The sequence below is a fragment of the Apium graveolens genome, chromosome 3, assembly GCF_009905375.1.
Source record: "Apium graveolens cultivar Ventura chromosome 3, ASM990537v1, whole genome shotgun sequence".
Lineage (NCBI taxonomy): Eukaryota > Viridiplantae > Streptophyta > Magnoliopsida > Apiales > Apiaceae > Apium > Apium graveolens.
Window position 1 is genome coordinate 6,232,904 of NC_133649.1, and position 27,210 is coordinate 6,260,113.

General features: G+C 35.6%; 2 protein-coding genes across 2 annotated transcripts; both read right to left on the reverse strand.

Moving 5' to 3' along the window:
* Window positions 1-14,657: 14,657 nt before the first annotated feature.
* LOC141711511 (pentatricopeptide repeat-containing protein At1g71460, chloroplastic) lies at window positions 14,658-16,959 on the reverse strand. The gene has a single exon (XM_074513988.1). The coding sequence runs from the start codon at window positions 16,925-16,927 to the stop codon at window positions 14,852-14,854; it is 2,076 nt and encodes a 691-aa protein (XP_074370089.1). The 5' UTR covers window positions 16,928-16,959; the 3' UTR covers window positions 14,658-14,851.
* A 926-nt stretch (window positions 16,960-17,885) lies between these two features.
* Window positions 17,886-26,316, reverse strand: LOC141711512 (peroxisome biogenesis protein 22-like). The gene is made up of 8 exons (XM_074513989.1): window positions 26,067-26,316; window positions 24,363-24,593; window positions 24,227-24,274; window positions 23,379-23,435; window positions 23,184-23,285; window positions 21,162-21,227; window positions 18,667-18,768; window positions 17,886-18,156 (listed from the first exon to the last, which is right to left on the reverse strand). The coding sequence occupies exons 1-8, from the start codon at window positions 26,157-26,159 to the stop codon at window positions 18,052-18,054; spliced, it is 804 nt and encodes a 267-aa protein (XP_074370090.1). The 5' UTR covers window positions 26,160-26,316; the 3' UTR covers window positions 17,886-18,051.
* Between the last annotated feature and the right edge of the window lie 894 nt (window positions 26,317-27,210).

Genomic DNA, 27,210 nt, shown 5'->3' on the forward strand with positions numbered 1-27,210 from the left:
TCTTTTATAATTCAATCAACAGAATCCACTTGAACTAGCATGACTATCTGAGAATTGGCATGACTTTCGGTGAGACAATCTTTTGAACTAGCATGACAATCGGTGAGACAATCACTTGAACTAGCAAGACAATTGGCATGACAATCTGTTGAACTAAGAAGACAATCCCATAGCTGGTAGAACTTTCGGTATGACAATGAAATGAACTGCAAAGACTTTCGGTATGACAATTAAATGAACTGGAAAGACTTTCGGTATGACAATCCAGATTGTCATACCAGTTCAATTGATTGTCATGCTGAATTAATATTGAATATAAATTCAAAATCAATTCTGAAAATTCATAATATTAATTCAGAATTAATTAATCAATTAATTCAATTAATTAATAAATTAATATTTGCAGATATAATTTATTTTCTTAATTAAACTATATGACATAATTAATTAATAGAGAATAAATACTACTCTTCAACAGCAACCATTCTTCTGAAAATCTTCCGAAAATCTTCTGAAAATCACTGAAAATAATAAATCAATTCCACCACTTCAATGTTGATACTCGATGTACTGTCTGGTTCATGAGTGACTAACTTCTGTGACGTTTCTTCATGTCTTGACTTTGATAATTTTGATTTTCTTCAGATTAAATCTCTGTAATTATCTGATACCCTGACAAGATCTCTGTCACTTGATTAAATCCACAATCTTGATTTATATCACTAAGGCTTGATTAATTTCTTGAACTTCTTCCAGTGAATTAATTTCTCAAGTCTGTAGATGAACATTGTTTCTGAATCCTTTGACAGTTGTTACTTGGAGAGATCTCTTTGACGGTAGATCCCCTATTTACTTGTTACATTCTTATTTGAGTTGAGTTAAATTCTCGAATAAACAAATAGGCTATGACATATGCCTTTCACATTTTCCATTTATTTAGCTTACAAAAAGTTTTACATGATATTGTATGTTAGATATATTTGATAATGTCATGGCTAATATGTTTTATGTTTAGCTTTCAGATCTTACTTGAACAGGATAAATCAGTACTTAACTGTTGATCAGTACTTATACTGGAATTCAGCACTTAAGGATATCAGTATGTATGTTATCAGGAGATAATCATCAGAAGATAGATATCAGAACTTAAGTGCTGAAGGACAATCAGATAAGGACAGTAGCTGATTAAAGGAAAGAAGATCAAGATAAATATAAGAAGAGATATGCATGAAGAAGGAATTTCGTAAAGAATGGAATACTTGAAAGAAAAGATATTTGATTGATATATTTTAGGAAGCAGAATTATATTCCATATCAATTAGCGATTATCTTGTAACTGTGTAGTATATAAACACAGACATAGGGTTTACACTATAAGTGTTATCATTATTAGAGAAGATTATTCATTGTAACCCTAGCAGCTCTCGTGATATTTGTTCATCACTGAGAGGTAACAGTTCCATACTGTAACAGAGTTTATTGTTTCAATAAAGTTTGTTTTCTGTTACTTAAGTTCTTAAAGTTCGATTTGAGTGTACTATACACTGTATCCACCCCCTCTATAGTGTGTGTGTGACCTAACAATTGGTATCAGAGCCTATCTGTTAACATACATACAGTTAAAGATCCAAACACAATCATGTCGGACACAGAAACTCCAACTAAGCCTACCAAAACTGAGGAATCACCAAAGACACAAATTCAGAGTCGGTATGAGACCATCAGAGTTCCCATACTGAGACCATCTGAATATCCCATATGGAAGGTAAGGATGACCATGTTCCTGGAAGCAACAGATCCATAATACCTTGATAGAATCAAGGAAGGCCCTCACAAACCAACCAAGCTTGCTGTTGCAGTTGCAGGTGAAGCAGCAAAGACCGTACCAAAAGAGAAGAGTGATTATACTGCTGAAGACATAGCATCAATTGCTAAGGATGCTAAGGTACGACACTTACTGCATAGTGCCATTGATAATGTAATGTCAAACAGGGTAATCAACTGCAAGACTGCTAAGGAGATATGGGATGCTCTGGAAACAAGGTGCCAGGGAACTGACACAATTAAGAAGAACAGGAAGACAATACTCACTCAAGAGTATGAACACTTTGACTCAAAGACTAATGAGTCATTGAATGATTTATATGATAGATTTGTCAAACTTTTGAATGATTTGTCATTGGTTGATAAAGAGTATTATCTTGAAGATTCAAACCTTAAGTTCCTGTTAGCTCTTCCTGAATGCTGGGATTTGAAGGCAACGACAATAAGAGACAACTACAATCTTGATGAAACAACTCTTGATGAAATCTATGGAATGCTCAAGACTCATGAGCTGAAGATGGAACAAAGAAGCAAGAGGAAAGGAGGAAAGTCAAGGACAGTTGCTCTTAAGGCTGAAGAAGAATTCCCCAAAGCAGCTTCCTCAAAGAAAGACAAGGGTAAAGCTCTTTTCATAAAGTCTGATACTGAGTCATCAAGTTCTGAGAGTGATGATGACTCAGATTCTGAAAGCTTGTCTGAGACTGATGCTGATGAGGAGATGATGAAGCTGTGTACTCTTATGGTGAAAGGAATCACAAAGATTGCATACAGGAAGTTCAGGAAGGGAAAGAAGTTTTCCAGGAAAGGCATAAGTTTTGATAAAAAGAATTTCAGAAGATCTGAAGGCAGAGGAGGAAAGTCTGACAGAGGAGATTACACCAATGTTAAATGCTATAACTGTGGTGAGAAAGGCCACATATCTCCTGACTGCAAGAAGGTAAAGGGTGACAAAGGCAAGGCTCTTGTCACAAAGCAGAAAAGCTGGACAGACACCTCAGACTCTGAAAGTGAGGAAAACTATGCATTGATGGCAAATGCTGATAAAGAAAGTGCTGAGAGCAGTTCTGAAGCTGCTGAAACAAAGGTACCTCAGACTACTTATGATTTTCATACTGATGATATTAATGAGTTGAGAAGATATCTTAAAACCATGTTTGTTAGTTATAGAGATCAAACTTTAACATGTGAAAGATTAACTTCTGAAAATCTTGCATTTAAGAAAAGAAATGATTTCTTAGAAAAAGAGTTAGTCATGTTCCATCAAACTCAGAAGGATAGAGATGATGCTTTTTATGTTAGGAATGAAGTGCTAAAATTAAATGAATCTCTAAAACCTGAGTTAGAAAAGGAAAGAGAGATTATCAGGACTTGGACTAACTCTGGTAAAACAACTCAAAATTTGCTAAGTAGTGGAAACTAGAAAGAGGGTTTAGGTTATGGAGAAGATAAGAAAGATAAAGGAACTGAAGAAATTAAGTCTTTTGATAAGTAAAAGCCAAAGTTAAAACCTGTTAAGTTTGTAACTGTAAAGTCTGAAAATGAAAAATCAGAAGTTACAAAGAAATTAACTTCTGACAAACTAAAACAGGAAAAGACAGCTGAAGTGAACATAGGCTTAATGACAAAGAAGCAGCTTAAGCATAAGCTGAAAGATGTCAAGAATGCAAACAAGGTAAAATCACCTAGGAAAAATAGGAATGGAAAGGAAGGTGTGAATATAAGCAATGATTATAAACCTGTTCCTGATGCTCCTAGGAAAACATGTCATAACTGTGGAAGTTCTAACCATCTGACTTTTTTTGCAGGAAGAATAAGAATATTAACTCCTTACCTTCAAAATCAGGAGTTAAGAGTCAGTCAGTTAGATACAAACCACAAAATCCTTGTTTTCATTGTGGTAGTTTATGGCATTCCATTTATACTTGTAAGGAATATCATAGTTTGTACTATGATTATTATCAAATAAAACCTTCTTTGAAGAAAGTTTCCATTGTTCCTTCTAGTGTAAATTCTGATTCAAAGTCTGATAGTGTAAGTTCTGATAAGAAAAATGTTAACATAAACTCTGATGCTAAATCCGCTGCAAATGTTAACAAACTTAATAAGGCCAAAGGATCCAAGCAAGTCTGGGTCCTTAAAATTAATAATTAGTGGTCTTTGTGATTGCAGGGCAACAAGAAAAATATTCTAGTTCTGGACAGTGGATGTTCAGGACATATGACTGGAAATAAGGCCCTGCTATCAGACTTTGTGGAGAAAGCTGGCCCAAGTATTTCTTATGGAGATGGCAACATTGGAAAAACATTGGGATATGTCAATATCAATCTTGGAAATGTCATAATTAAACAAGTAGCTCTAGTCTCAAGACTTAAACACAACCTACTGAGTATAAGTCAAATCTGTGACAGAGGTTATCATGTTGATTTCTTTGAAGAACACTGTGAAATTGTGAGTAAATCTAAAGGCAAAGTTGTTCTGAAAGGATACAGGCGTGGTAACATTTATGAAGCTAAGCTTTCAACAAGTACTGATGGTTCTGCAATCTATCTGATGAGTAGAGCATCAATTGAAGAAAGCTGGAATTGGTATAAGAAACTCTCTCATTTAAATTTCAACAATATAAATGAACTGGTCAAGAAAGATCTTGTGAGAGGATTGCCAAACACAGTATTTGCTCCTGATGGTCTTTGTGATTCATGTCAGAAAGCCAAACAAAGAAAATCTTCATTCAAGAGCAAGACTGAATCATCAATTCTTGAGCCTTATCATCTACTACATGTTGATCTATTTGGTCCAGTAAATGTCATGTCTATTGCAAAGAAGAAGTATGCGTTGGTCATAGTGGATGAGTTCACCAGATACACATGGGTGTATTACTTGCATACAAAAAAAAGTGAAACTGCATCAACCTTGATTGATCATATCAAACATCTGGATAAAATGGTCAAAGACTCTGTGAAAGTTTTAAGGAGTGATAATGGCACTGAGTTCAAGAATTTGATAATGGAAGAGTTCTGCAAAAGCCATGGAATAAAGCAGGAATTTTCTGCTCCTGGAACTCCACAGCAAAATGGAGTTGTTGAAAGGAAGAATAGAACTCTCATTGAAGCTGCACGTACAATGCTTGAAGAAGCAAAGCTTCCAACCTATTTCTGGGCTGAAGCTGTGCAGACTGCTTGTTTTACTCAAAATGCAACACTCATTAACAAGCATGGAAAAACACCATATGAGATGGTGAAGAAAAAGAAGCCAAATCTGAAATATTTTCATGTATTTGGATGCAAGTGTTTTGTTCTCAAGACTCATCCTGAACAGCTATCAAAGTTTGATCTAAAAGCTGATGAAGGAATCTTTGTTGGATATCCACTTTCCACAAAAGCCTTCAGAGTCTATAACTTGAGAACAAAAGTGGTCATGGAATCTATCAATGTCTCTTTTAATGACAAAAAGATTACTGGTCTTGAAGATTTCATTGACCATGATCAGCTGAGATTTGAAAATGAAGACTCAAATTCTGATACAGAAAATCCTGACAGTCTAAGTCCTGATACTGTAAACTCTGATGGATTAAACTCTGATATTATTGAAACTGTGGAGACTACGTCAAAGGAAGATGCACCTATACAGGGGGAGCATACTCAAGATCCTACCACATCTCAAGAAACATCAGAACATGCATCTGGCTCTTCAAGTTCTGATTCGTCAAGTTCTGATAAGCCAAGTTCTGATAGTGCTGAAAATCTAAATACTGAAGAATCCAACTCAGAGAGCATAGTTTCAGGGGGAGCATCAGAAAATGAAAATGAAAATAGCATGGATCATGGGGGAGCATCCAGTTCTAGAGAAAACCTTCCATCTGCAAGGAAGTGGACAAAATCACATACACCTGATTTGATAATTGGAAATCCTGATGCAGGTGTCAGAACTAGAACAGGTACTTCAAATGAATGTCTTTACAATTCTTTTCTCTCTCAGACTGAGCCAAAGAAAGTGGAAGAAGCTCTTCAAGATGCTGATTGGGTGCAAGCAATGCAGGAAGAGTTGAATGAATTTGAAAGAAACAAAGTCTGGACCCTAGTGCCAAGACCAAAGAATAGATCTGTTGTTGGTACAAAGTGGGTATTCGGAAACAAAACTGATAGTGATGGCATAATTACAAGGAATAAGGCAAGGCTGGTTGCAAAAGGATATTCTCAACAGGAGGGAATTGATTATGATGAAATATTTGCACCAGTTGCTAGGTTAGAAGCCATAAGGATATTCTTGGTTTATGCTGCTCACAAAAAGTTTACTGTCTTTCAAATGGATGTGAAAAGTGCTTTTCTCAATGGAGAATTGGAGGAGGAGGTATATGTTGAACAACCTCCAGGTTTTGTAGATACCAAACATCCAGATTATGTCTACAGGCTTGATAAAGCACTTTATGGACTTAAGCAAGCTCCTAGAGCATGGTATGAGACTTTAGCTCAGTTTCTTCTGGAAAGTGGATTCAACAGAGGGACAATAGACAAAACACTGTTCTACCTCAACCATGGAAAGGACTTACTTCTGGTCCAGATTTATGTTGATGATATCATTTTTGGATCTACAAATGACAAACTTTGCAAAAAGTTCGCCAAACTAATGCAGTCAAGATATCAGATGAGTATGATGGGGGAACTTAGCTATTTTCTGGGCCTTCAAGTCAAGCAGAATGAGGAAGGCACTTTTATTTGTCAAACCAAGTACACCAGAAACTTGCTGAAGAAATTTGGAATGCAAGATTGTTCAAGTGCATCCACTCCAATGGCCACTGCGACAAAACTGGATAAGGATACCGGTAAATCAGTAGATATTACTGACTACAGAGGTATGATTGGCTCTCTACTCTATCTAACTGCTAGTAGACCTGATATCATGTATGCTACCTGTCTTTGTGCAAGATTTCAAGCAGATCCAAGAGAACCTCACTTAACAGCTGTAAAAAGAATCTTTAAGTATCTTAAAGGAACAGCTGCTCTGGGATTATGGTATCCTAGAGAATCAGATTTTAAACTAATAGGTTACTCAGATGCAGATTTTGCAGGTTGCAAAATTGACAGGAAAAGCACAAGTGGAAGCTGCCAATTTCTTGGCGGCAGATTGGTTTCTTGGTACAGCAAGAAACAAAAGTCAATTTCCACATCAACTGCAGAAGCAGAGTATATTGCTGCAGGAAGCTGTTGTGCACAGATTCTTTGGATGAAGAATCAGTTACTGGATTATGGGTTAACATATTTCAAAATCCCTATTTACTGTGATAATCAAAGTGCTATTGCTATGACAGGTAATCCAGTTCAACACTCAATGACAAAGCACATCAGCATCAGGTACCACTTCATCAGGGAACATGTGGATGAAGGTACAGTGGAATTGCATTTTATTCCCACAAAACCACTGTGTGAAGCTACTTTTACAAGATTGGTAAATGAACTTGGAATGGTTTCAGGTTCTTTCTCTAAATCTGCTTAGTCTTGTTCTGTGTTATCAGACTTTATGCTCAGTATTTACAGAATTAATCTCATTATGTATTCTGTGCTTAATTGATAAATGTCTTTAAGTACTGACTGTTGTCAGATATATGTTTCTAAACTCTGATAAGTGATATGTATGTTCAAGTACCTATTCTATCCTATGAGGATAACTGTGCTAGATACTGACCTAGTAGTCTTCAATAAACAAATGATTCCATGTAAGAAGTAATTATTTCAGTGGAAACCCTATGACACAAGCAAATTCTGATAATTGAGCTTAGTTAAGTTTACTTTGTATATCTTATTACTAAGTCACAAATTAGAATAATGCTACTCATCTGTTAAGTTCTGATACTAGCAAAACTGTTGAATGTACTAAGTGCTGATAAACCTCACTTATCAAAAGAAAAAGCAAAAAGCAAAAAGATCAAAGAATAAAATCAGGTACTCCTTTGAGATCTAGAGTAAAAATGTGGAAGGGACGACCCAAGTGCATTGCTGGTATTAAGTAGATATGCATTAGAAAAGCAAAATATTTTCTTGGTGACTTTTCACACTCTATGATTACTGGAGAAATACTCTGATAATAGCATAAATTCTGATAAACAGGCGTGACTCACTTACACTGAGAAGCCACTGTAAAATAGAATTTCAAAAGATGCATAAAATTAGCACAAAACAGTTGAGGTGGACTCAAGCATGAACTCATTCATCAGTAGGTTTCAGGACAATGACAGCTCTTTAGCAAAATTTTAGTTATGCCTTATTTCTAAGATATACTGAAGTGAATCAGACTTTACTCTTTGTCTGTTATTTAGCTTAATGCACACACTAATCACTCCATCTGAATGATGAAAATTTCTGTGGTGGTCTATGTTATTTTAGATAAACAGTCATTGTGTCATTATTGCACAAATTCTGAGGACAAGTTCTAGTTACACGTTCTGATGATTAAGTTCTGAAGTCTATAACTCAGAACTTGTATGAGGATTTACTAAGATGGGCATTCCTTTTTCGAGTTAAGAAATTATGTTCTGATGACTGTTAAGTTCTGGTATAGGTCTAAGTTCTGATTTCTCAGTCTAATCCTTTACTTGGCTTATCTGTGAATAAAATTTGATAACAGTCTCAGTTCGAACTAGAATATATTGAAGTGGAAGATTAATAGTCACTATGATTAGGATTAATGGTATTCGTACTTGAACAGTCCACTGTTTCTTGTTTCTTGTGCGGTTTAAACCATGATTCATCTTTCCAATGAATGTTATTCTTTTTCAAAGTCTAGGGAGACGAGGTAGAATTAATTCTACCTGTCAGCATTCAATTTCTTTGCGTCTCCTGGCATTCTCTTGCCTATATAAGCAGCCACTTCACATCAGTCTTTCCATCAAATTCTTCTCACACACTTATCTTCATACTTCTTCTTTCAAAAACACAATGGTCAGATACAACATGTTTTTGAACTACCAAAACTTCAATATGGAGCTAAGCTGTGCCGAGTGGCAGCAGGAATGGCATGTCACAGCCATTCCTGAGGAGATATGGGACTCTGTCCCACAGGAGGTACTGACACACCTTCTGTTCTTCTATATGGACTACCATCGCCATCTGGAGCGATTGGAGGAGGAAAGGCTGGAAGCTCTCCGCCAGCAAGAGTGAATCATCAGACTCGCCATTCTGTTTGTCGAGAGTAGGAAGAAGAAGATGACTTAATCTCGTCTTCTTCCTGTTTTTCTTCATCATCAGCTTTGTCAGGCTTCTTAGCTAGGACTAAGGCTGTTGATGTTAGGTTTAGAAGCTTAGGGAAAATCTTGTATAAGTATTGATGTAATTTCCATTTCATAAATGTATAGTCTTGATATATTAATGAAAGTTGTTTTTACTTCAATATTTTGTCTCTGAGTTATTTTATCTTGTGTTGATAAATCCTGATTGATATTCTGATGACCATATAAATTTTGTTTTATATTAAGTTCTGATTCATTTTCAGCACTTACTTATCTAATTTATCTTGGTCATTTTCATGTGATGTATTTTCAGAATATCAATGATGCAGTGAAAAATAATTCAATCAGTGCTAACGGTTTAAATTTTGAATTAAAACTGTTTCTCTTGATAAATGGAACGGTTTTTCCTTGAAACTAGGCAACTGGGTAAGTAATGATTCCTGTTTTCTCGAGCCCAGTAACTGTCCGTTATTACTGCATGTCTGACAGGTGTCCAACGGTAACATTTTTGTTCAGAGTATAAGTACAACAGAGAGAAGATTTCTTTAATCTTTTATTTTCTTTATATTTTATCTCTCTCCTTACTTTTACTCTCTTTCTCTTTATTTCTCATGTTGGTTTTTCCTACAGACATTATCTCAAACACCTAACAGGCATACTTGAATCTAATTTTTTTTACATGGCACCAAAGGATTTAATCATTGATGGAGCTAAGTTTGTCCCCAACAACTATGCTGCAGTTCTTGATCACACTGAAGCTCCATCTGAATTGCACTTTGTGCAAGATCTTTTTGCACATAGTGAGGTCGGGTATGCATTAACACAGCCTGAATTCTTTTCAAGCCAACAAATTCTGAGGTTTTGGAGGACTGGACTTTTTGATGATGGTAGTCAACGTGGAACTCCCAGTATTATCTTCCAAGTGGGTGATTCATCCTTTGTAGTCACTCCTGGTACAGTACGCAGGGCTTTACATCTTCCAGAAGATTGTACTTTCTCAATTCCAGAGGACTCAGCCCTTCGGGAGTTAATGGCTGAATTGGGATATGAAAAGAGTCTGACGAAACTTGGACAGTTGAAACGGGATAATATCAGAAGAGAATGGAGTTTCTTCTTTGATTGCATCACCAAAGCTTTTGGGAACAAATGTTCGAATTTTGATGTTATTCCAATTATGAGTCAGCACATCGGGTATGCAATTATCAATCAAACTCATTTTGATTTTGCAACTGCTTTAATTGGTTTTATTGGGGATAGGATGACAGAGGATCGAGATGTTGTTTATTTTGCTAGATTCTGTCAACTTATTTACACTTATTGTACTGATGAACCTCATTTAGTCAGCACTCAAACCCCACCTTTTAAGGTTGCAAAATGATACTTTAATGACCTGGTGAATGCTGATACTAAGAAAAAAGTGGTTAGACCATTACAGATTCCTAAGTCTGTAAAACAGATCCTGGTAAATGCTGATCCTGATACTTATCGATCTGTTTACTCTGATGTCCAACCAACTCCAAACACCCAAAATCCATCAACCTCAGTACCTACCTCTCATTCTACTCAACCTACCCTCAGAACATATCTCAAATCCTATCTCTCAACTTCACAGACTGCTCGACCTTCATCTTCAGCACCTACTGTGAAATCTTCATCTTCCAAGCCAAAGAGGACAAAGACTGTTCCTCAAACATCTCAAAAGAGAAGGAGGATTGAATTGAGCGATGAATCTGATTCTGAGGAACCGGTTCCTGCTAGAGAACCTGTTGTATCTAAAGCTGAGAAAGAGATTTCTCAGAAGGATTCTGAAATTGGGGGTTCTAGGCTTCTTAAGAGGCTTAGACGAATGACAGTTCCTGAAACTCCCAAGGAATCCAAATCAACAAGGAAGTACAAGAAACAGAGGGCACAAAGGCCAGTTTCAGATGATGAAGAGGAAGCAGCTAAGGAAGGGGATCAGGAATCTCTGATCTCACAAGACAAGGAATTTGCTCCAGTCACTTCTTCTCCATCAACTCCATCTCAGGAAGCTGTATCTGACAAGGCTAACTCACCATATGTGTCTCTTGTTGATCCAGGCACAAGTGCTGATATTGATGTTCAACACTTGGTTGTGTCTGAAGTATTTCTCTTCGAAGCTCCAACAGCAAATAATCCTTCCACAACACCTGTTACTGATGCTGTTCAAACTCCAGAGTTATCAACAACACCTTCTCTGCATCAAGATGCTGATGATCAGACTTTAGGTGAGCATCAGGATATGGCTGTTGATCAGAACTTAGTATCAGATCAGCAATTAGAGGATGCTGAAGCCTCCATTGCTACTCACACTGTTGTCTTATCAGAAGATACTGATTCTTTAAGTTCTGATGCTGCAAATGCTGGAGATACTGGTGATGCTGCTCCAACTGTAGATGCTGATGAAGCAGGTCCTTCAGGACATACTCCTCAACAGACTCTTCCTAAGTCTGAACTGGTAAAGAAGTTTGTTACCGGGGATGCACCAGTACCTTGGAGTGAAACTCCTGCAGGTCAGGAGTGGACTAAGGAATGGAACTCAGTTTCATGTGTTCCAACTGCAATACATCTTGCTGAGCACTTGACTAAAGCTGATGAAATGTTAAATTCTGATGATTTAAAAACCCAGCTTAGAGTCACTGCATTGAGTACTAAACATCTACAAGGTCTTCATTCAACTACTCATGCAGAGCTACACAAGATTCAGGAGAACTTTATCAAACAAGAACAAGTTTGGAAAATTGATAAGAAAAAGTTCTTTCAACCTACCATTGACAGGATTGCTTATATTGAGAAAACTCAAGAGAAACAACAAGCTCAGATTGATGACATTCTGACAAATCAAGCTTCTCAGCAATCGCAACTTACTGAAATCCAATCCTCAGTAGAATTACTTATCTCTCTTTTACTACCTGCTGATGCCAAAAAGGGGGAGAAGGTAATTAAGTCCAAATGCAACACTAACAAGACACTGCGAGGAAAGGATGATGGAAATGATGATCAAGGATACTCTGGAATGGGTAGCGGTCATAGTCAAGGTAGAAGGTTTACATCAAGAAAAGCTAGTCACAGGACAAGTTCTGATACTGGGAAAAGAATAAGTTCTGCTGCTGGTAAAAGGATAAGTTCTGATGAACTTCTAGATCTTGATGAGGAAATATCAAGACAGTTATTTCTTCAAGAAAATCCAGGAATGAACTTGGAAAGTTTAAAGGAAGAAGAAGCCAGACTTAAATCAGAGACAGTCACATCTAAATCTGAAGCTTCTGGTAAAAAGTCACTTCCAAAAATCAAAGGCATTGTGATCAAAGAAAGGACACATACTGAAGCAATGTTGGCTAGATCACAACCACAGATAGATCCAAGATCCAAGGGTAAAGAAAAGGTTGGTGAACCTATCAAGGTTTATGTACCTCCTGAGGAAGAAGAAATTACTGATGAAAAAGATGATCTTGCTCTGACTTCAAGAAAAGTTCTTAAAACAACCTCTGACATGGCTCAAGTTGTTCAGAGTCAAGAAATTGTAAGTTCTGATATTTAGAAGAAGCAAGTAACCTCTGACAGAGCTCAAGTTAACTTGATATCAGAAAATAGATCAAAGACACTCTTACCAGGATTCACTAAAGCAAAACAGACTCAATCTTTGAAGACTACTGCAAGTGGTTTTGAAGCAAGAGTAGTTACTGGAAAGGAAGCTAGAGATAAAACTGGATTGGGAAGTGTTGATGAAAGAAGAGTACACAACACTACCAATGATCCAACTTCCTTGAGTGAACCAGGTATTGGAGCAACTCCTGAGAGATTGAATCAACTGGAATCTGTACAGATGGTTTACCATACCTACTTGAAAGAATACATCATGTTGTATTTCATGACAGATGGTAGGGTTTATCATATAAGACAAAATGCCATTCCATTGAAGTATTTTGAAGAATTGGAGCATGTACTTTTCTTACTTCAAGTGGATGACAGAATAACAGAGACTGCTGCAAACTACTTAAAAGAACAGATTCAGAGACAGAAAAGGCTTTATTCTGTTAAGTCTGACAGCATATATGTTCCAAAGTACAGAGATCACAATGGTGATATTGTTGATATGAAGCCTAATACTGCACAGATCAGAACATATCTTGGTATTAAGGGACTTGAATTCAATCTGGAGTCTGACAAAGCTTATGTCATAAGACTAGATCAGGAGTTGAGAAAAGCAAAGATCAATGATCTCAGAGCTGCAATCTTTCAAACTGGTGAAGATACTGCAGAGCTTAAAGATGTTAAAAGGAGAATGATTGATGAACTAAGATATGCTGAGAAATGTTTGTTGAAGAACTATCTCAGAACAACTCCTGACATCAGAGAGATCAGAAAATGATGAAGCCAAGTCGAAGATCTACAACTGCTTAAATTCTGATATTTATACAGACTGAAGTTGTTATCAGAAGTTGAAATTGGTAAAAGATTTAAGGACTGTAAGTTGTAGTTATCTAGTCTAATTCTCATGCATTTGTACTTAATGTTTTTGACATCATCAAATATCTGTTAAACTTGTATATTATGTTAATTTACAAGTTGGGGGAGATTGTTAGATATATTTGATAATGTCATGGCTAATATGTTTTATGTTTAGCTTTCAGATCTTACTTGAACAGGATAAATCAGTACTTAACTGTTGATCAGTACTTATACTGGAAGTCAGGACTTAAGGATATCAGTACGTATGTTATCAGGAGATAATCATCAGAAGATAGATATCAGAACTTAAGTGCCGAAGGACAATCAGATAAGGACAGTAGCTGATTAAAGGAAATAAGATCAAGATAAACATAAGAAGAGATATGCATGAAGAAGGAATTCCGTAAAGAATGGAATACTTGGAAGAAGAGATATCTGATTGATATATTTTAGGAAGCAGAATTATATTCCATATCAATTAGCGATTATCTTGTAACTGTGTAGTATATAAACACAGACATAGGGTTTACACTATAAGTGTTATCATTATTAGAGAAGATTATTCATTGTAACCCTAGCAGCTCTCGTGATATTTGTTCATCACTGAGAGGTAACAGTTCCATACTGTAACAGAGTTTATTGTTTCAATAAAGCTTGTTTTCTGTTACTTAAGTTCTTAAAGTTCGATTTGAGTGTACTATACATTGTATTCACCCCTGTACAGTGTGTGCGTGACCTAACATTGTAGAATCACTAAAAAACTTAATGAAGATTTGTAATAAATCAATTGATATATTTTGCAAAAAAAAATTAAAAAAATCTAGGCTTACGAAATTTTGTAATTTACATGCTTTCTTTTAAAACATGTGTTTGTTTCCAAAGTTAAACTGATTTTCCGGATACGTAAATTCTCAACAACCAATTGTATAATTTATAAACAATATAAAAATAAAAGAAATTATTATTTTAGCTTTGCATATTTTTAACAATATAAAAATATGCTGAAATTTGTGATATTGCACTAAATAATTTTTAAAATATTTTTTGTATATTTGCAAGAAATTCCCGTGTGCGAAGCACGGGCTATCTTACTAGTTATGATCAAAATTTGTTTAATTTAACTAATATTTTGAAACGGCGCGATTATTATATTAAGCGCTACTTTGTATGCTTGTCAATGTATTTTATGTCTAAACGATTGGTGTAAATTACATCGTTTTGAAAACTGACAAAAATGATGTAGTTAACTTCTATACAACAAGTCAGGGCAGCACAAGGGAGCTCAATCTGTGTACTGCGCTAGTTCAGGGAATTTACGTAGCTTCATTGGTGAAACTGTTATAAAATGGCTGATCTTAACTGAATGAATCTCTGAGCCTCCTCGTCACGACCACAGCGACTGAGAAGTCTGATGATGGTAGTGTAATGTTCTTCGGTTGCTGGAATTTTGTGAGCTCGAGTTATCAAATTAAATATTTTGCAAGCCTCGTCTGCAAATCCAGCTTGATCACAGATAGAGAGGATAACTCCGAAAGTGAAGTGACTGGGAGAGGAACCATTAGATATCATTTGCTTAAAAAGGTTCATTGCTTCTTGATAGAAGCCACCGGATCCATAAGCCTCTATGATGGCAGTCCATGTCATTGATCCCTTTGAAGGAACTATGTCAAAAGCTAACTTGGCCTTATTTTTTGCACCGCAAACTCCATACATCTTTATTACTTCTGCGGAAACAAAAGGGATGGCTCCAAAATCTCTCTTTAAGATTTGTCCGTGAATTTCCATCCCAAGCTTTAACGCTTTGACTCCACTGCACACACTTAACATTCTTGATATTGCAATTGTGTCAGGCCTATGTTGCGACAGCTGCATTAAGCGAAATACAGCAAGTGCTTCATGTAGATAGCCGCTCTCTATGTTTGATTCTATCATGGCAGTCCATGATATCACATTCCTAACTTCCAATTTATTAAACACCCTAATAGAATATTCCAGTACACCACATTTTGAATACATCATCATGAGAGCAGTAGCTATGGATACATTAGGAAAGAAGCCATTCTTTACTGCATAAGCATGTAGTTCCTTCCCTTGCTTCATAGCCCTCAACTTTCCGCAAACAGGAAGAACCGTCGCAATTGTGACTGTATCAGGCTTAAACCCTTCTTGCTGCATCCATTCAATTGATCTCAGAGCCTGCTCAAATCTACCATTCGAGACATATCCTGACAGTAGAGCAGTCCAAGAAATAGCATTTCTCTCTGCCGAGCCATAGAAAACTGTTCTTCCCGAAACCATGTCCCCACACTTGCAGTACATATCAACTAAAGCAGACTGAATAGACAACTGGTTCGAGTAATGCTTCGTCTTGATCACGTAAGCATGAACCTCCTGCCCAAGTTTTTTCGCCCTAACAACTGCTATAACAGGAAGAACCATAGTAAGTATAGCTGAATTTACTTCTATACCTTCCTGCACCATCCACCTCGTATACTCCAACGCTTCTCTTTGCAACCTATTATGAGCAAACCCCGCAATCATTGCACCCCACGCCACAACATCCGTCTCCTCCGACTCTTCAAAAACTCTATGCGCAAGCTTAGGTTTCCCACATTTAAAATACATATCAATCAAACTAGTCCTCAAAATCGAACTACTCCCCAACCCATTCTTAACCAAAATACCATGTGTCTTCAACCCTTGATTAAACGCCTTCGCGCCAGCAAAACTCTTGATCACACACGAAAAACTATACACATTCAACTCAATCCCCAATTCCCTCATCAACCCAAAAGTATGCAGCACTTCCCGATACTGCTTCCCACCCAAAATCACATTTCCTCTAAGCAACGCATTCCACGCGTAAACATTTCTCGTAGGCAAATCATCAAACACCTTGCGTGCATCTTCAATAGACCCACAAGATGTGTACATATGCACAAGTTTAGTCTGTAAAAACTCATTATTTTCAAGCCCATTGATCCTAATATGAGTATGAATCTGTTTCCCAACAGACAAAGCCTTTAATCTAACACAAGCTGCAATTAAACACGAAAATGTCGTCGGGTTAACGGGTATTCCTCGTTGATCCATATAATCGAGTATCGTAAGAACTTCTTTAAGCTTGTTTTGCTCAGCAAATCTTTGTAAATCACTGTAAATTGCAAATGGGTTTCTTCTGTGAATAGGCAATGACATTGGGAATGCATCTGCTTCTCGAAATTTTCGAACATTTTTGGCGGGAGATTTGAAAGATGGTTTGTTAAAGAATTTTCTTGGTGTTTGGGGGTTAATTGAAGGTGAAGAAGCTGAAGATTTGGTTTGAAAGAAGTTAATGGTGTGTTTGTTTGTGAAATTTGGAGAGAGACAATTGAAAATTGAAGATGATGAAGGGAGAAGATTGAGGCTTTCCATTGGATTGTTCAATTTGTTCTTGTTCTTGTTCTTGTTCTTGTGTCACATATTTGCAAGTCATCCAAAGAGATTTTTATATTAGCATATTTCTTTCTATTTAAAAATAAAAAACTAAAAATGTTCTCATATTTAATTTTATTAAATATTGCTTGAATTGTTAATTATTATGACTCTCAACCATGGTTATATAAATCGGACAATTTTTCAACAATCGCTGATAAAAAAATATTTGTTCGGTTTGAATAATTTTCGATAAATCGTCAATAAATCATCCCATTTTTTAAAAAACGTCTGATTAATCATAAATCGATACATCTACGCCTGCCTGCCACTCACACCATAATAAATATATTCCCTCTTGAAAGCGGCCGACGAGAAATCTATAACCATGCTTTCAACCCTAATGATTTTGTAATATGAAGAATTCCAAAGATAATTTCTTTTCCTAATGAACATTCTGCATTACCAAATTTAACTAATTTTGCAGACCGCAATTATATTTTTTGTAATTGTAGTCTTTAGCAACCAAAAAATAGACAATAGTTTTCTAGCAACCAAAAGGAAAAAGGTTTTCTTTATAAAAAATGACAATCTTGGTAAAAAAACAAAATATTGGTGGTCGGATTGAGTAATTTAGAGAAAATTTGTTTCTTAGCACTTTAGGTATGTTATGTTTGGTTGGGTTGAATAGAATGCATGAAATTTAAGAAAAATAAATGAAGATTGAAGTGATAATTTGTTAAAAAGTGAAGGAGTGGAAATTTGATAAGAAATGTAGCATTTCCTCCCAAACGAGAGAGTTTCAACTTTCAATTATAGTTTAGCTGGTTTGGAATAGAGTAAAGAATGAAAGTTTTGAAAATTTGCCAACATTATACTTCAAATCTCATTCCAATATGTGTTTTAACTCATACTTGCTATAAGATACATGAACTACGGAAATCTAAAAAACACAGCATACTGAATAAGGATCTAAAGATTGCTCTGCAAGTTAAAGTAACCCACTAGAATACAAGATAGGTCTCTGATTCTCATTGCTGGAAATAGTACAACAAACTCGCGAAAAAGGATTAGTGCACATTGAATAAAAAGAAATCTAAATAGCTGAACCTATTTCCAGTTGATTAAACACATCCAAAGAACTCTTCCAGTGATGGAGAGCTGAGAATATTTCCCGTCGGTCGTTCAGGTTTGACTGATGCTATGTAAAGTTGATGCCTTATGAACCTCTGTAACGAGCCAAAAGTAAATGTCAAGAGTTAATTCCCTGCTGCCTAAACATGTAAGTTTACTAGCATAACATATGCATATATCACTAAAATCCCAAATGGAAAAAAGACAAAAAAACATCAACTTTAATGTCACCAAGGAAAGTAGAGTACAATCAAGGATACAAGGTTAGTTCAGTATTAGAGTTTAAAGCACGTTTCACATTTGCATCCTCAGTGTCGGACACTTTTATTAAAGATGGAGAATAAATTATGATGTTCCATTACTAACAGTTCAAGAACTACAAGTTGCTTGGTTAACGACTTCAAAACTTTTATATTGATTTCATATCTGGAATAGTGTGTGGCCTGGGAGTTCTAAATAAAAGAATGTACTCATACAATAAGATTGATGCTTGCTATATTTCTCAATGTACTACGAAGTATGAAGAAACAACACTAGTAGCCAAATTTAGCAAAATTAGGCGAGTGTATAGAAAACCATTTACCAACTGGATTAGAAGATATTACCGATAACTGTGAAATTATTTCAGGATTTGTGTCTATATGCCAATCTGGCTCCAGCTGCCGAACAAAAGATGTTCTACCTGTTTCCGTGCTACAAAAGAGAACCTGCATTTGCAATTTGTTTTAACTAATATAACTCACAACAGATAAGCATCAGCTGTTTATACAAGGCAGGATATTAGTAAAATGGACTAATTACAAAAATACATGCCTCAACTACATGCACATAGCAAATAAGCAAAATTATGTCTTCCGAGAAGCCAGTCAAAATATGTAACTAAGGGTCATATCCATGTATTAAATCTCTTGGTATAATTGCGCAGATACAACAACTTCAATTCACCGTACCACCACAGGTCCCAAATATTTGGGCTCTATATACTTCCCACATCCAACAACTTGGATTCATCAACCCCCCACAAAATCCCCAGAAAGATTAGAATCTGTTGCTGCACTTCGTAGCAGTTTAAGAAGGTATCTAGACGTCGTCTTTACAACAGTGGGATAGTAAAACACTTCCCACTTTAACTAGTCCTCGTTAACTTTAATAGCCCTAAGACCTTGGTCTACTCGGCCATCAAATGATACCAAGCCACTGGCTTGTTTGTCAGACCTCCGGATCCTTCTCTGTGATAACTTACCCTGGCTAGCGTTTCCCACTACCAGAAACCCAATCAACAAACTTACTATGAGATTTAAGAATTGGCTCCGACATCATTCACAAGTATGTTACTCGGACACTTCATTTTACCTTTGAGTACCCGTGTCGGACACTCGACACTTGGACATGGACACTCGGACTCGGACACTTATTTTAAGCCAAAAACATGCATATTTTCCAAAATGTTGCCGAGTCCGATACTTGGACACGTGTCCATGTCGGATACTTCTAGACGAGTCCGAGAATCACAACGCACTATGCCTCATCTATATATCAGGTCAAGATCACTCCGTGGTTTCTCATCTACCGGCAAAAATGAAACAACTTCGGTCCTCTATCCACCACTTACCTTGAAAACGACCAAGATTTGTTGGTGAACATAATGGTAGACTAAGGCATCATATACACGTCTTATCTCGACCAGCAACATTGTTTCCCTAAGTCTGGCAATCAGGACCGAGATTTTGTGAGTCTGCTCTGAGCCTCTGACAATTATGTCGATCGCGCATCTCATTTATATATTATGTCAAATATCGGTACTCGGTGTGGCTTCGGTCCCCAAACCCCAAAATTACGAAATTTTTGTTCACTTGGTAATAGAATAATGATGAGCCATTGTTTACACATCATTTCAACCCACTGCAAAGTGTAGAGCAGGTGTTTTGAGTCTTCTTGTCCTACTCCTACCAAAATGAACTTCTTTGTTGATATATGTTATCATCAATTTGTACAAGCCAAGTACATTAGCTGAATGGATTTTAAAGCAGTTCCAAAATACATATACTTACATATATGATATATGGTATTTTGTCACAAGAATGGTTGTTAGCCTGAAAATTATATGATCCTAAGAGTACAAAATAAACTCCTTGGCAATACAGATCTTATAAATTTGTTTAGTTACCGCCAATTTGGTATTTCTCTTTATTAACATGTACTAGGGTTTTTCTGAAATATACCACAATGTATATAAGGTTTAGAGAAATAGCCGTAGGAAGTGTATTATGGAGTTAATCAAATCGATAGTATTTGTGAGCTTTGTGCGGGGGCGCATGTCCAAGTAAAATGCAATATTATTAAAGGTGAGAAGCGCACCGAGGCGCTAGGGTCCTTTGGAGCCTCGGCAAATTTATTATGAAACGAATTTATTTAGAAACAAATTATTTATTATAGAATTCTGCAAAAACACCACAAAAAGGAATATGAAACTTAAAGGAACTTCCGTGTTGAATCAGTTTTCTTACTATCACTTTTTTCGGTAGTCAACTAGTCATTGCTCCTTTACGGTGTAAATTCATACATATATATTAGTATGTAATTGGAAGCACAAAATAACACTATAACTGTAAGAATATACACAATATATATATATATTTGTATATAAACATAGTATATATATAACTATATATACACACATGATACACACAGCTTTACTGAGAAGAAAAGAAGTAGAATATACATGTATATGTAAGGATATGTCTTCCCGTTTGTTATTATTGATAACATGGATTTCTAAACACTTATGGGCTTAAAACAAGTATGGGTTTTAGGGCTGTTCTTCGCTATTTTGACTGCTTTTTGCACCTTGTTGCGCCTCTCGCCTCAGGACGCTAGGCGCGCGCATCATTTAAGGCGCTGCGCCTTGGTAAGAACTATACGCTAGTAGTGCGCCTTGGCGCACCATTAACAACACTGGACTAAAATGTCATATTCCATCTGCGACACGTAGGTACTTGTAAATTACTAAATTCAAACCTTAAATAAGTTTTGGGCACAGTATTGTGGGTATGCCATCATTACATTTATTTTTTAAAGTAGAAACCTTAACTAATTTTACCTTGTCCTTGATTATACCGCCAGATGTGAATATCCCAGCATCTTCCAAAGCTCCTAGAACTTTTTTCTGCATCAATGTAAACCAATTAACAAGAAGCAAACTCCATAATAGACACTACAGACAATTGACATATCCACTAAAAGCTTAGTCTAGACCAGAAAGTTCCATCAATTTAAAATTAATCCATAACTCCAATATTGAAGAGACACTTTGAAAATGGCTGTTACCAGGAATATAACATCACCTAAATAAAAAGTTTCCAAAATCAGTTAATTTGTAATAGTGGTGTTATATTTACTTCTTTGCAATCAGTACACTTTTAGTAATTAATCCCATGCCGCAAAAAATTCCTCTACTTCATAGTAAAATTTAGAAGTATCCATATAAAAGGAAAAATGTTCTAATTATACAAATAATATGTAAGAACACGTATTTCTTAAAGCAGAACATATGCTACCATTTGCGCGATAAAGTTAAACATGTAAATTAAAGTCCCAAGTTTTGGAAAAGAAAGTATTATCATGAACGAGAATGTAATGACTGCAGGTTCCTAGGTCAGCAGCTTAACATGTGTTTCAACAAAAAGAACTTGCAATTCAACTAAGTCTTGCATTGCAGCTTTTTGTCAGTCTACCTCGCACATTCGTTACTCAAATACACTATGTTGTCAAGTTGCTCGACTAGACGAGTTACTGGTAAACTGATACGATCGACTTGCTATCAGGTGGGTTTTCATCCGACTCGTCAACTGACTCATTGACTGGGAGACCAGTCAAGTCACCTAGTTGTTTTGAGTCACTGGCTGGTGCAAACCCTACTAGAACTCTAGAAGTTCAGGTCTACAGCTGAGAAGAGTAGAGAGAAAGAAGAAGTCCTCAATAGTAGATACTAGATACCCTGCAGGCACCTCATTGACGGAGACGGACATCTCGGTCAAAATTCTGTGGGTTGTATATATGTATGTACATGTGCATTATATCAGCAGACAGCTAGCAATTAGTATGAAAACATTGAGTGTTATATATAAAACTGAATCATTTCCTTTTTCTCTTTTGACATATTATGCAAGTTTACCCAGAAAAACATAAAACCTATTATGTAAAAGTATAACAAAATAATATAATTACATTGATTGATAATAACAACATTTTTTTATTTCTCTTTTTATCCTTTATAAAATAAAAATAAAAATTATTTATCTCATTAAGTATAGATTTCATAAAATAAATATAAATTTATTAATCTCATTGTGTAAAGAATTTATACAATAGAAGTACATTTTTTATCTCATTAAATAACAACTAAAATTAGACACTAGAAGCCCATGTATTGATACAACTTTTTAACTTATCCAACTAGTGACCGAGTTGAATCTCCATCGACTTGACTTACTCACGAGTCACGACCTCATGCGATGACACTGGGTTGTCCTATCACACCCATTATGACAATTTTAACAAAAACTATTCAACAACAAAAATAATTAAGAACAAATATAGTTTCATTCAGTTCAGCTAGAGCAAATTCCAATACTAATGTCAAAAACAATTCTTAGCTACCATATATTGCAACAGAAACAAAGAGGTTTGTCCAAACCACAAGGAAGAACTGGTCATGCCATATACAAGAATAAGATACAAGCAAATGTTGGCACGCGACTACGCGAGAATAGGATACAAGCGGACACTGGCTAAAGTGTAACTTTTATCCTAAAAAAAATGTACAACTTAATCCTATACTATTAGCTATACCTAAAGATGCCATGCCAATTTACTTGATAAAACTTCAAAATAGTTTAATAATCATGTGATTGTGAAGTAGACTAAACAATGAGGGTACAAGTATAGATGTACAATAGTACTAATCATGAATAAATTATTATAAAAGAGTTAAAAGGCACGCGAAGTAGGTAATGGTGTTTTCTGTAGAGAGAGTTCTCTCGAAGACTGCATAAGGAAAACATATAAGGACAGTGTTCACAATCTGTCACTAGATTCTAGAAGAAATTAGAAGTATGTGTACCTCACTTTCATCGTCCAAAACTCTTTCCATAAGATAAAGATCACAGTATTTCGTAATTTCAAGCAGCACTTCCAGCACAGAGGACTTCACAGTTGCTTGTTTCTACAAAGGAAAAATGTGAAATGAGGGTAAACACAAGGTAAACAATTTTGCTTGTTTGTATCTTATAACTGTTATTGAAATATTATTTTCAACCTGAAGCTCCTCAGGAGTACTTTCTTCTAGTATCACACCAAGCAACCTGCATGTCACCTTCGGACAAAAAATAAAAGAAAAAACTTAACTCACGGCTGAGACTTTGAGAATTGGTTAAGGTTGAGAATAATAAACATCAAGTGATTAATTAAATTTAATTGTAGCGACAATCTTAAAATAATATAGCAGTTAATGTATTTAGCACTACTATTTAGCCAAAAAAAATGTCTCACGTCATCATCTGCCCACCATTTTTACCTATATTTGGCATTCCAAGCCGGTAGAAATATCAAACACGTTTATATTTTTTCCAGTTCTGTTGCTCAATATATATAGTACATGTCATTTTGGACATCATAAAATTCATGTTGCCAACCAAAAGATGAGGCTGTTTAATGAGGCTGTTTAGACAAAACTATCGATTATTACCAATGCTTTGAAACAAAATTTTTGAACTTAGTCAACTGGCTTAAAAGCTGATTTCAATTTATTTCACTGTACATCATATATGAATAACACCTTGATTCTTGGCTTTTCTGTGTTTGTAGGAATTGCATTAGATAACTTGAGGGTAATAAACAGATCAGATTGGCAATAAGAACTTCAATTTAAAATTTGTAAGTTCCTGTAATTTTAATACAATTCACCATTGCTTGGTTGAAAACTATTAAATAATCTAAATAAAGCAATTGTTTCTGCCCATGCACGCTGGTAGCACATCAAACCGTGTAAATTAAGCACCTAGAATTTATTCCTCGTTATTGTGTGACTTCTTCTCGAAAAAGTAAAAGCACACATACGATTGTCATGCAAAGATGCTCATACATTACATATTTACATCAAATTACCTTCCTTCCTTCACTCAGTCTATGCCTAACTATTTGTCCAAGAGTTGGCTGCAGCAGAAATGCAAACAAGAATCAGATACAGAACACCATTCTAAAAAATTTAACTATTAAAGGTTTGAAGGGGAAAAGAATTTACCTTTACTGGCTGAAATAACTCATCAATAACATTTTGTGCACTAGAAACTTCAGAGGATACGCCAGAAGATATTTGATTTGGATTCGCAGGGTTAGAAATGCCAGAATTACCAGGTGCTGGATTTTGCCTTTTAGGTTGCCTTGTTTGAGGTACACTAGGTGATCTCAATAGTCTCCAAGTAAAAAGAATAGCAACAGCAAGCCCTGCTATAGCTCCAACAGATCGTGAATCCTATAATGAGGCCAAGTTTATGAGAACATCAAACTGAACATCCAAAGATATATAAACATTATACATAGTTAACACTTAACTAACTTGTTAGCTAGAGAGCTAATTTTTGTTTTTCTTAACTTGTGTAGGATGGTCTGGACTCAGAGGGAGAGGGAGCCAAGAAAAGAGAAATGTTTGAACTTACTACATCCAGGATGGAGAACAGTTGATTCCGGACACATGATGCAATAAAAATAACCTAATTAATTGTTATTTGTTTTATGTTATTACTTAGATATAAATGCATTCAGTATCAACTATCCATAATATGTATGTTATTCAAGAAGTCCGAATTTATGGCCAAACTATACATAAGAATCTAGAAACCAGGAGACATTAATTTTTTTTTACTATTCAAGAAAAGATATTATTACCCCAGCACGAGCACATGTATATAATCATCTTATTTTAATAAGCTCTTGTTATTAATTAATAACGTGTGGTCTCCTTGGGAAAATTGTATCTTTTGAGAGATTTCTCCTTCTTGAGAAGAGTTCCTCCCAAACCCTGGACCTACATCAACACATCATAATTCTAAAGCTATTGTTGCTAGCTGCTGCTGACTTTCCGTAGAGCTGTTTATACAGTACATCAGTATCTATATTCGGTCATTCTACAAGTGGCTCCCAGTGCCAGTATACAAATCACCTAAATGACTTCAGCCTCAGTTCAGGACTCCAAAATAAAATCAATAAAGAAGAATTAAAAGTAAACCTAATATCCCCTCAAACATATATATAGTAATTAACGTCAAATTAGCCAAAACTATTATAACTATTTGGAAACATGTGAGCTAGCTACATACATAATTTCTATTTCCAAAAACTCATACTACTAATAATGCAATTACATCACTTACTAATCTGCATACAACTCAAATCATCCTATAAAAGTAGTAATAAAAAGAACAATCTCTCGACATCGAAAACGTTACACTATGTCATATTATACTACAGCACAACACAAAATTCAGCTAGGGCAACTACTTACACCGCCCTAATAAATACACTCATCCTACATAAATTCATCCCGCCATAACAATCAAGCTCAATTATATTATCAAGTCTAATGCTCTATACACTACAACTACTTCAACTTAGCAACGAAACTACGGTGTTTGAACAATTTTACCACTTAGTACTTGTAAACTTTCGGTAATCACATGCCTAAAAACAAACTATCAATTGTAGTAATAGATGAATAATAAATATCACAGTCTCCCTTTCATCTCTGAATTATAAATTCTACTCACCTAAAAACTGCCCTAATGTGCACTAAAACTACAACTCTCTCTCTCTCTCTCTCTCTCTCTCTCTCTCTCTCTCTCTCTCTCTCCCTCTCTCTCTCTCTCAGTAGATCGAAATAAAACATGTTTCAACACAAAGTTAAATATACAAACAGACACACATATATACATATCTATGAAAAATTTACCAGGACAGGGAAGAGATTGGACAATTTACGGGTGAGATAATCCCCAAATCTCCTGATCTGCAGCACAATATTTTCTCTCGAGTAATCAGCCATGCCAGGTGAAACGACGTCGTAAAGCAAGCTCTGCACCGGTGAATTCGTCAAAATTAGATTGATTGTTGTAAATATTCGATCAGCTTGCTTTCTCTTTCGGTTGTGTCACTGGCCGATACGAACAAATGCCCAATTGGAACAACTATCACGTAGGCCCCAAAATGAATTTAGCCCGGAACAACTATCACGTAGGCCCAAAATGAATTTAGGTTCCGAGAAAAAGTGTCGGTGGAAAAAGTTCTGACAAGCAATGATTTGTTCGGTAATTTTTTTAATTTATGTATATTTGAAGATATAATATATAAAAATAATATTTTTGAGAAAGTTTTATGGTTAAACTGACAGCTACTTTCTGTAAAAGTTAAAAATAGTTTTTTTCAAAAGTATGGGGACATGTTTTTGCTAACCGCACCTTTTAGACCAAAAATGCTTTTCAAGACAGTAGTTTTTAAAATTTACTAAACACCCTTATTACAGTTTTTCAGCAAAAAATTGTTGTAGCAGTGCAATACCAAATGGAGTCTTAACTGGCAACAAATTTTAATCAACTGGAATTTATTTTTGCTAAATCTAATAATACTCAATTCGATAATTTTAGGTAATTTGTTAAAAACACTTTGTGTTCTCAACTTTTTTGTGAAATACGGGAAAAGTTGCATCACATGTTGAAAGCAACATAGGAGGTTGTATAGTTGTATACGGTGGTCGTAAATGAGTCAAATTGTTCGTAAGCTAATTGAGATCGCCTTGTTAAATATTTGAATTCGACTCGGTAGTAATTGAATCGAGCTCGAGCTTCATTTTACTCAACTCGTTAGGTTTGCGAGTTTTATCGAGACTTTACTATTTTAATTTATTTTAATATAAATATATTTTTAATCGAATTCAGACAGGACATATCATATTTCGAGATTTTGTCAATATTTGGGGAAATAGATTCGAGTTTTCGAACCGAACTCGAGCCTATCAAACTTTTTACGGGTTGGGCTTCGAGCTTAAAATTTAAGGCTGAGTCAAACTCGAGCTCGAACATTTTTAATAGAGTTCAAGT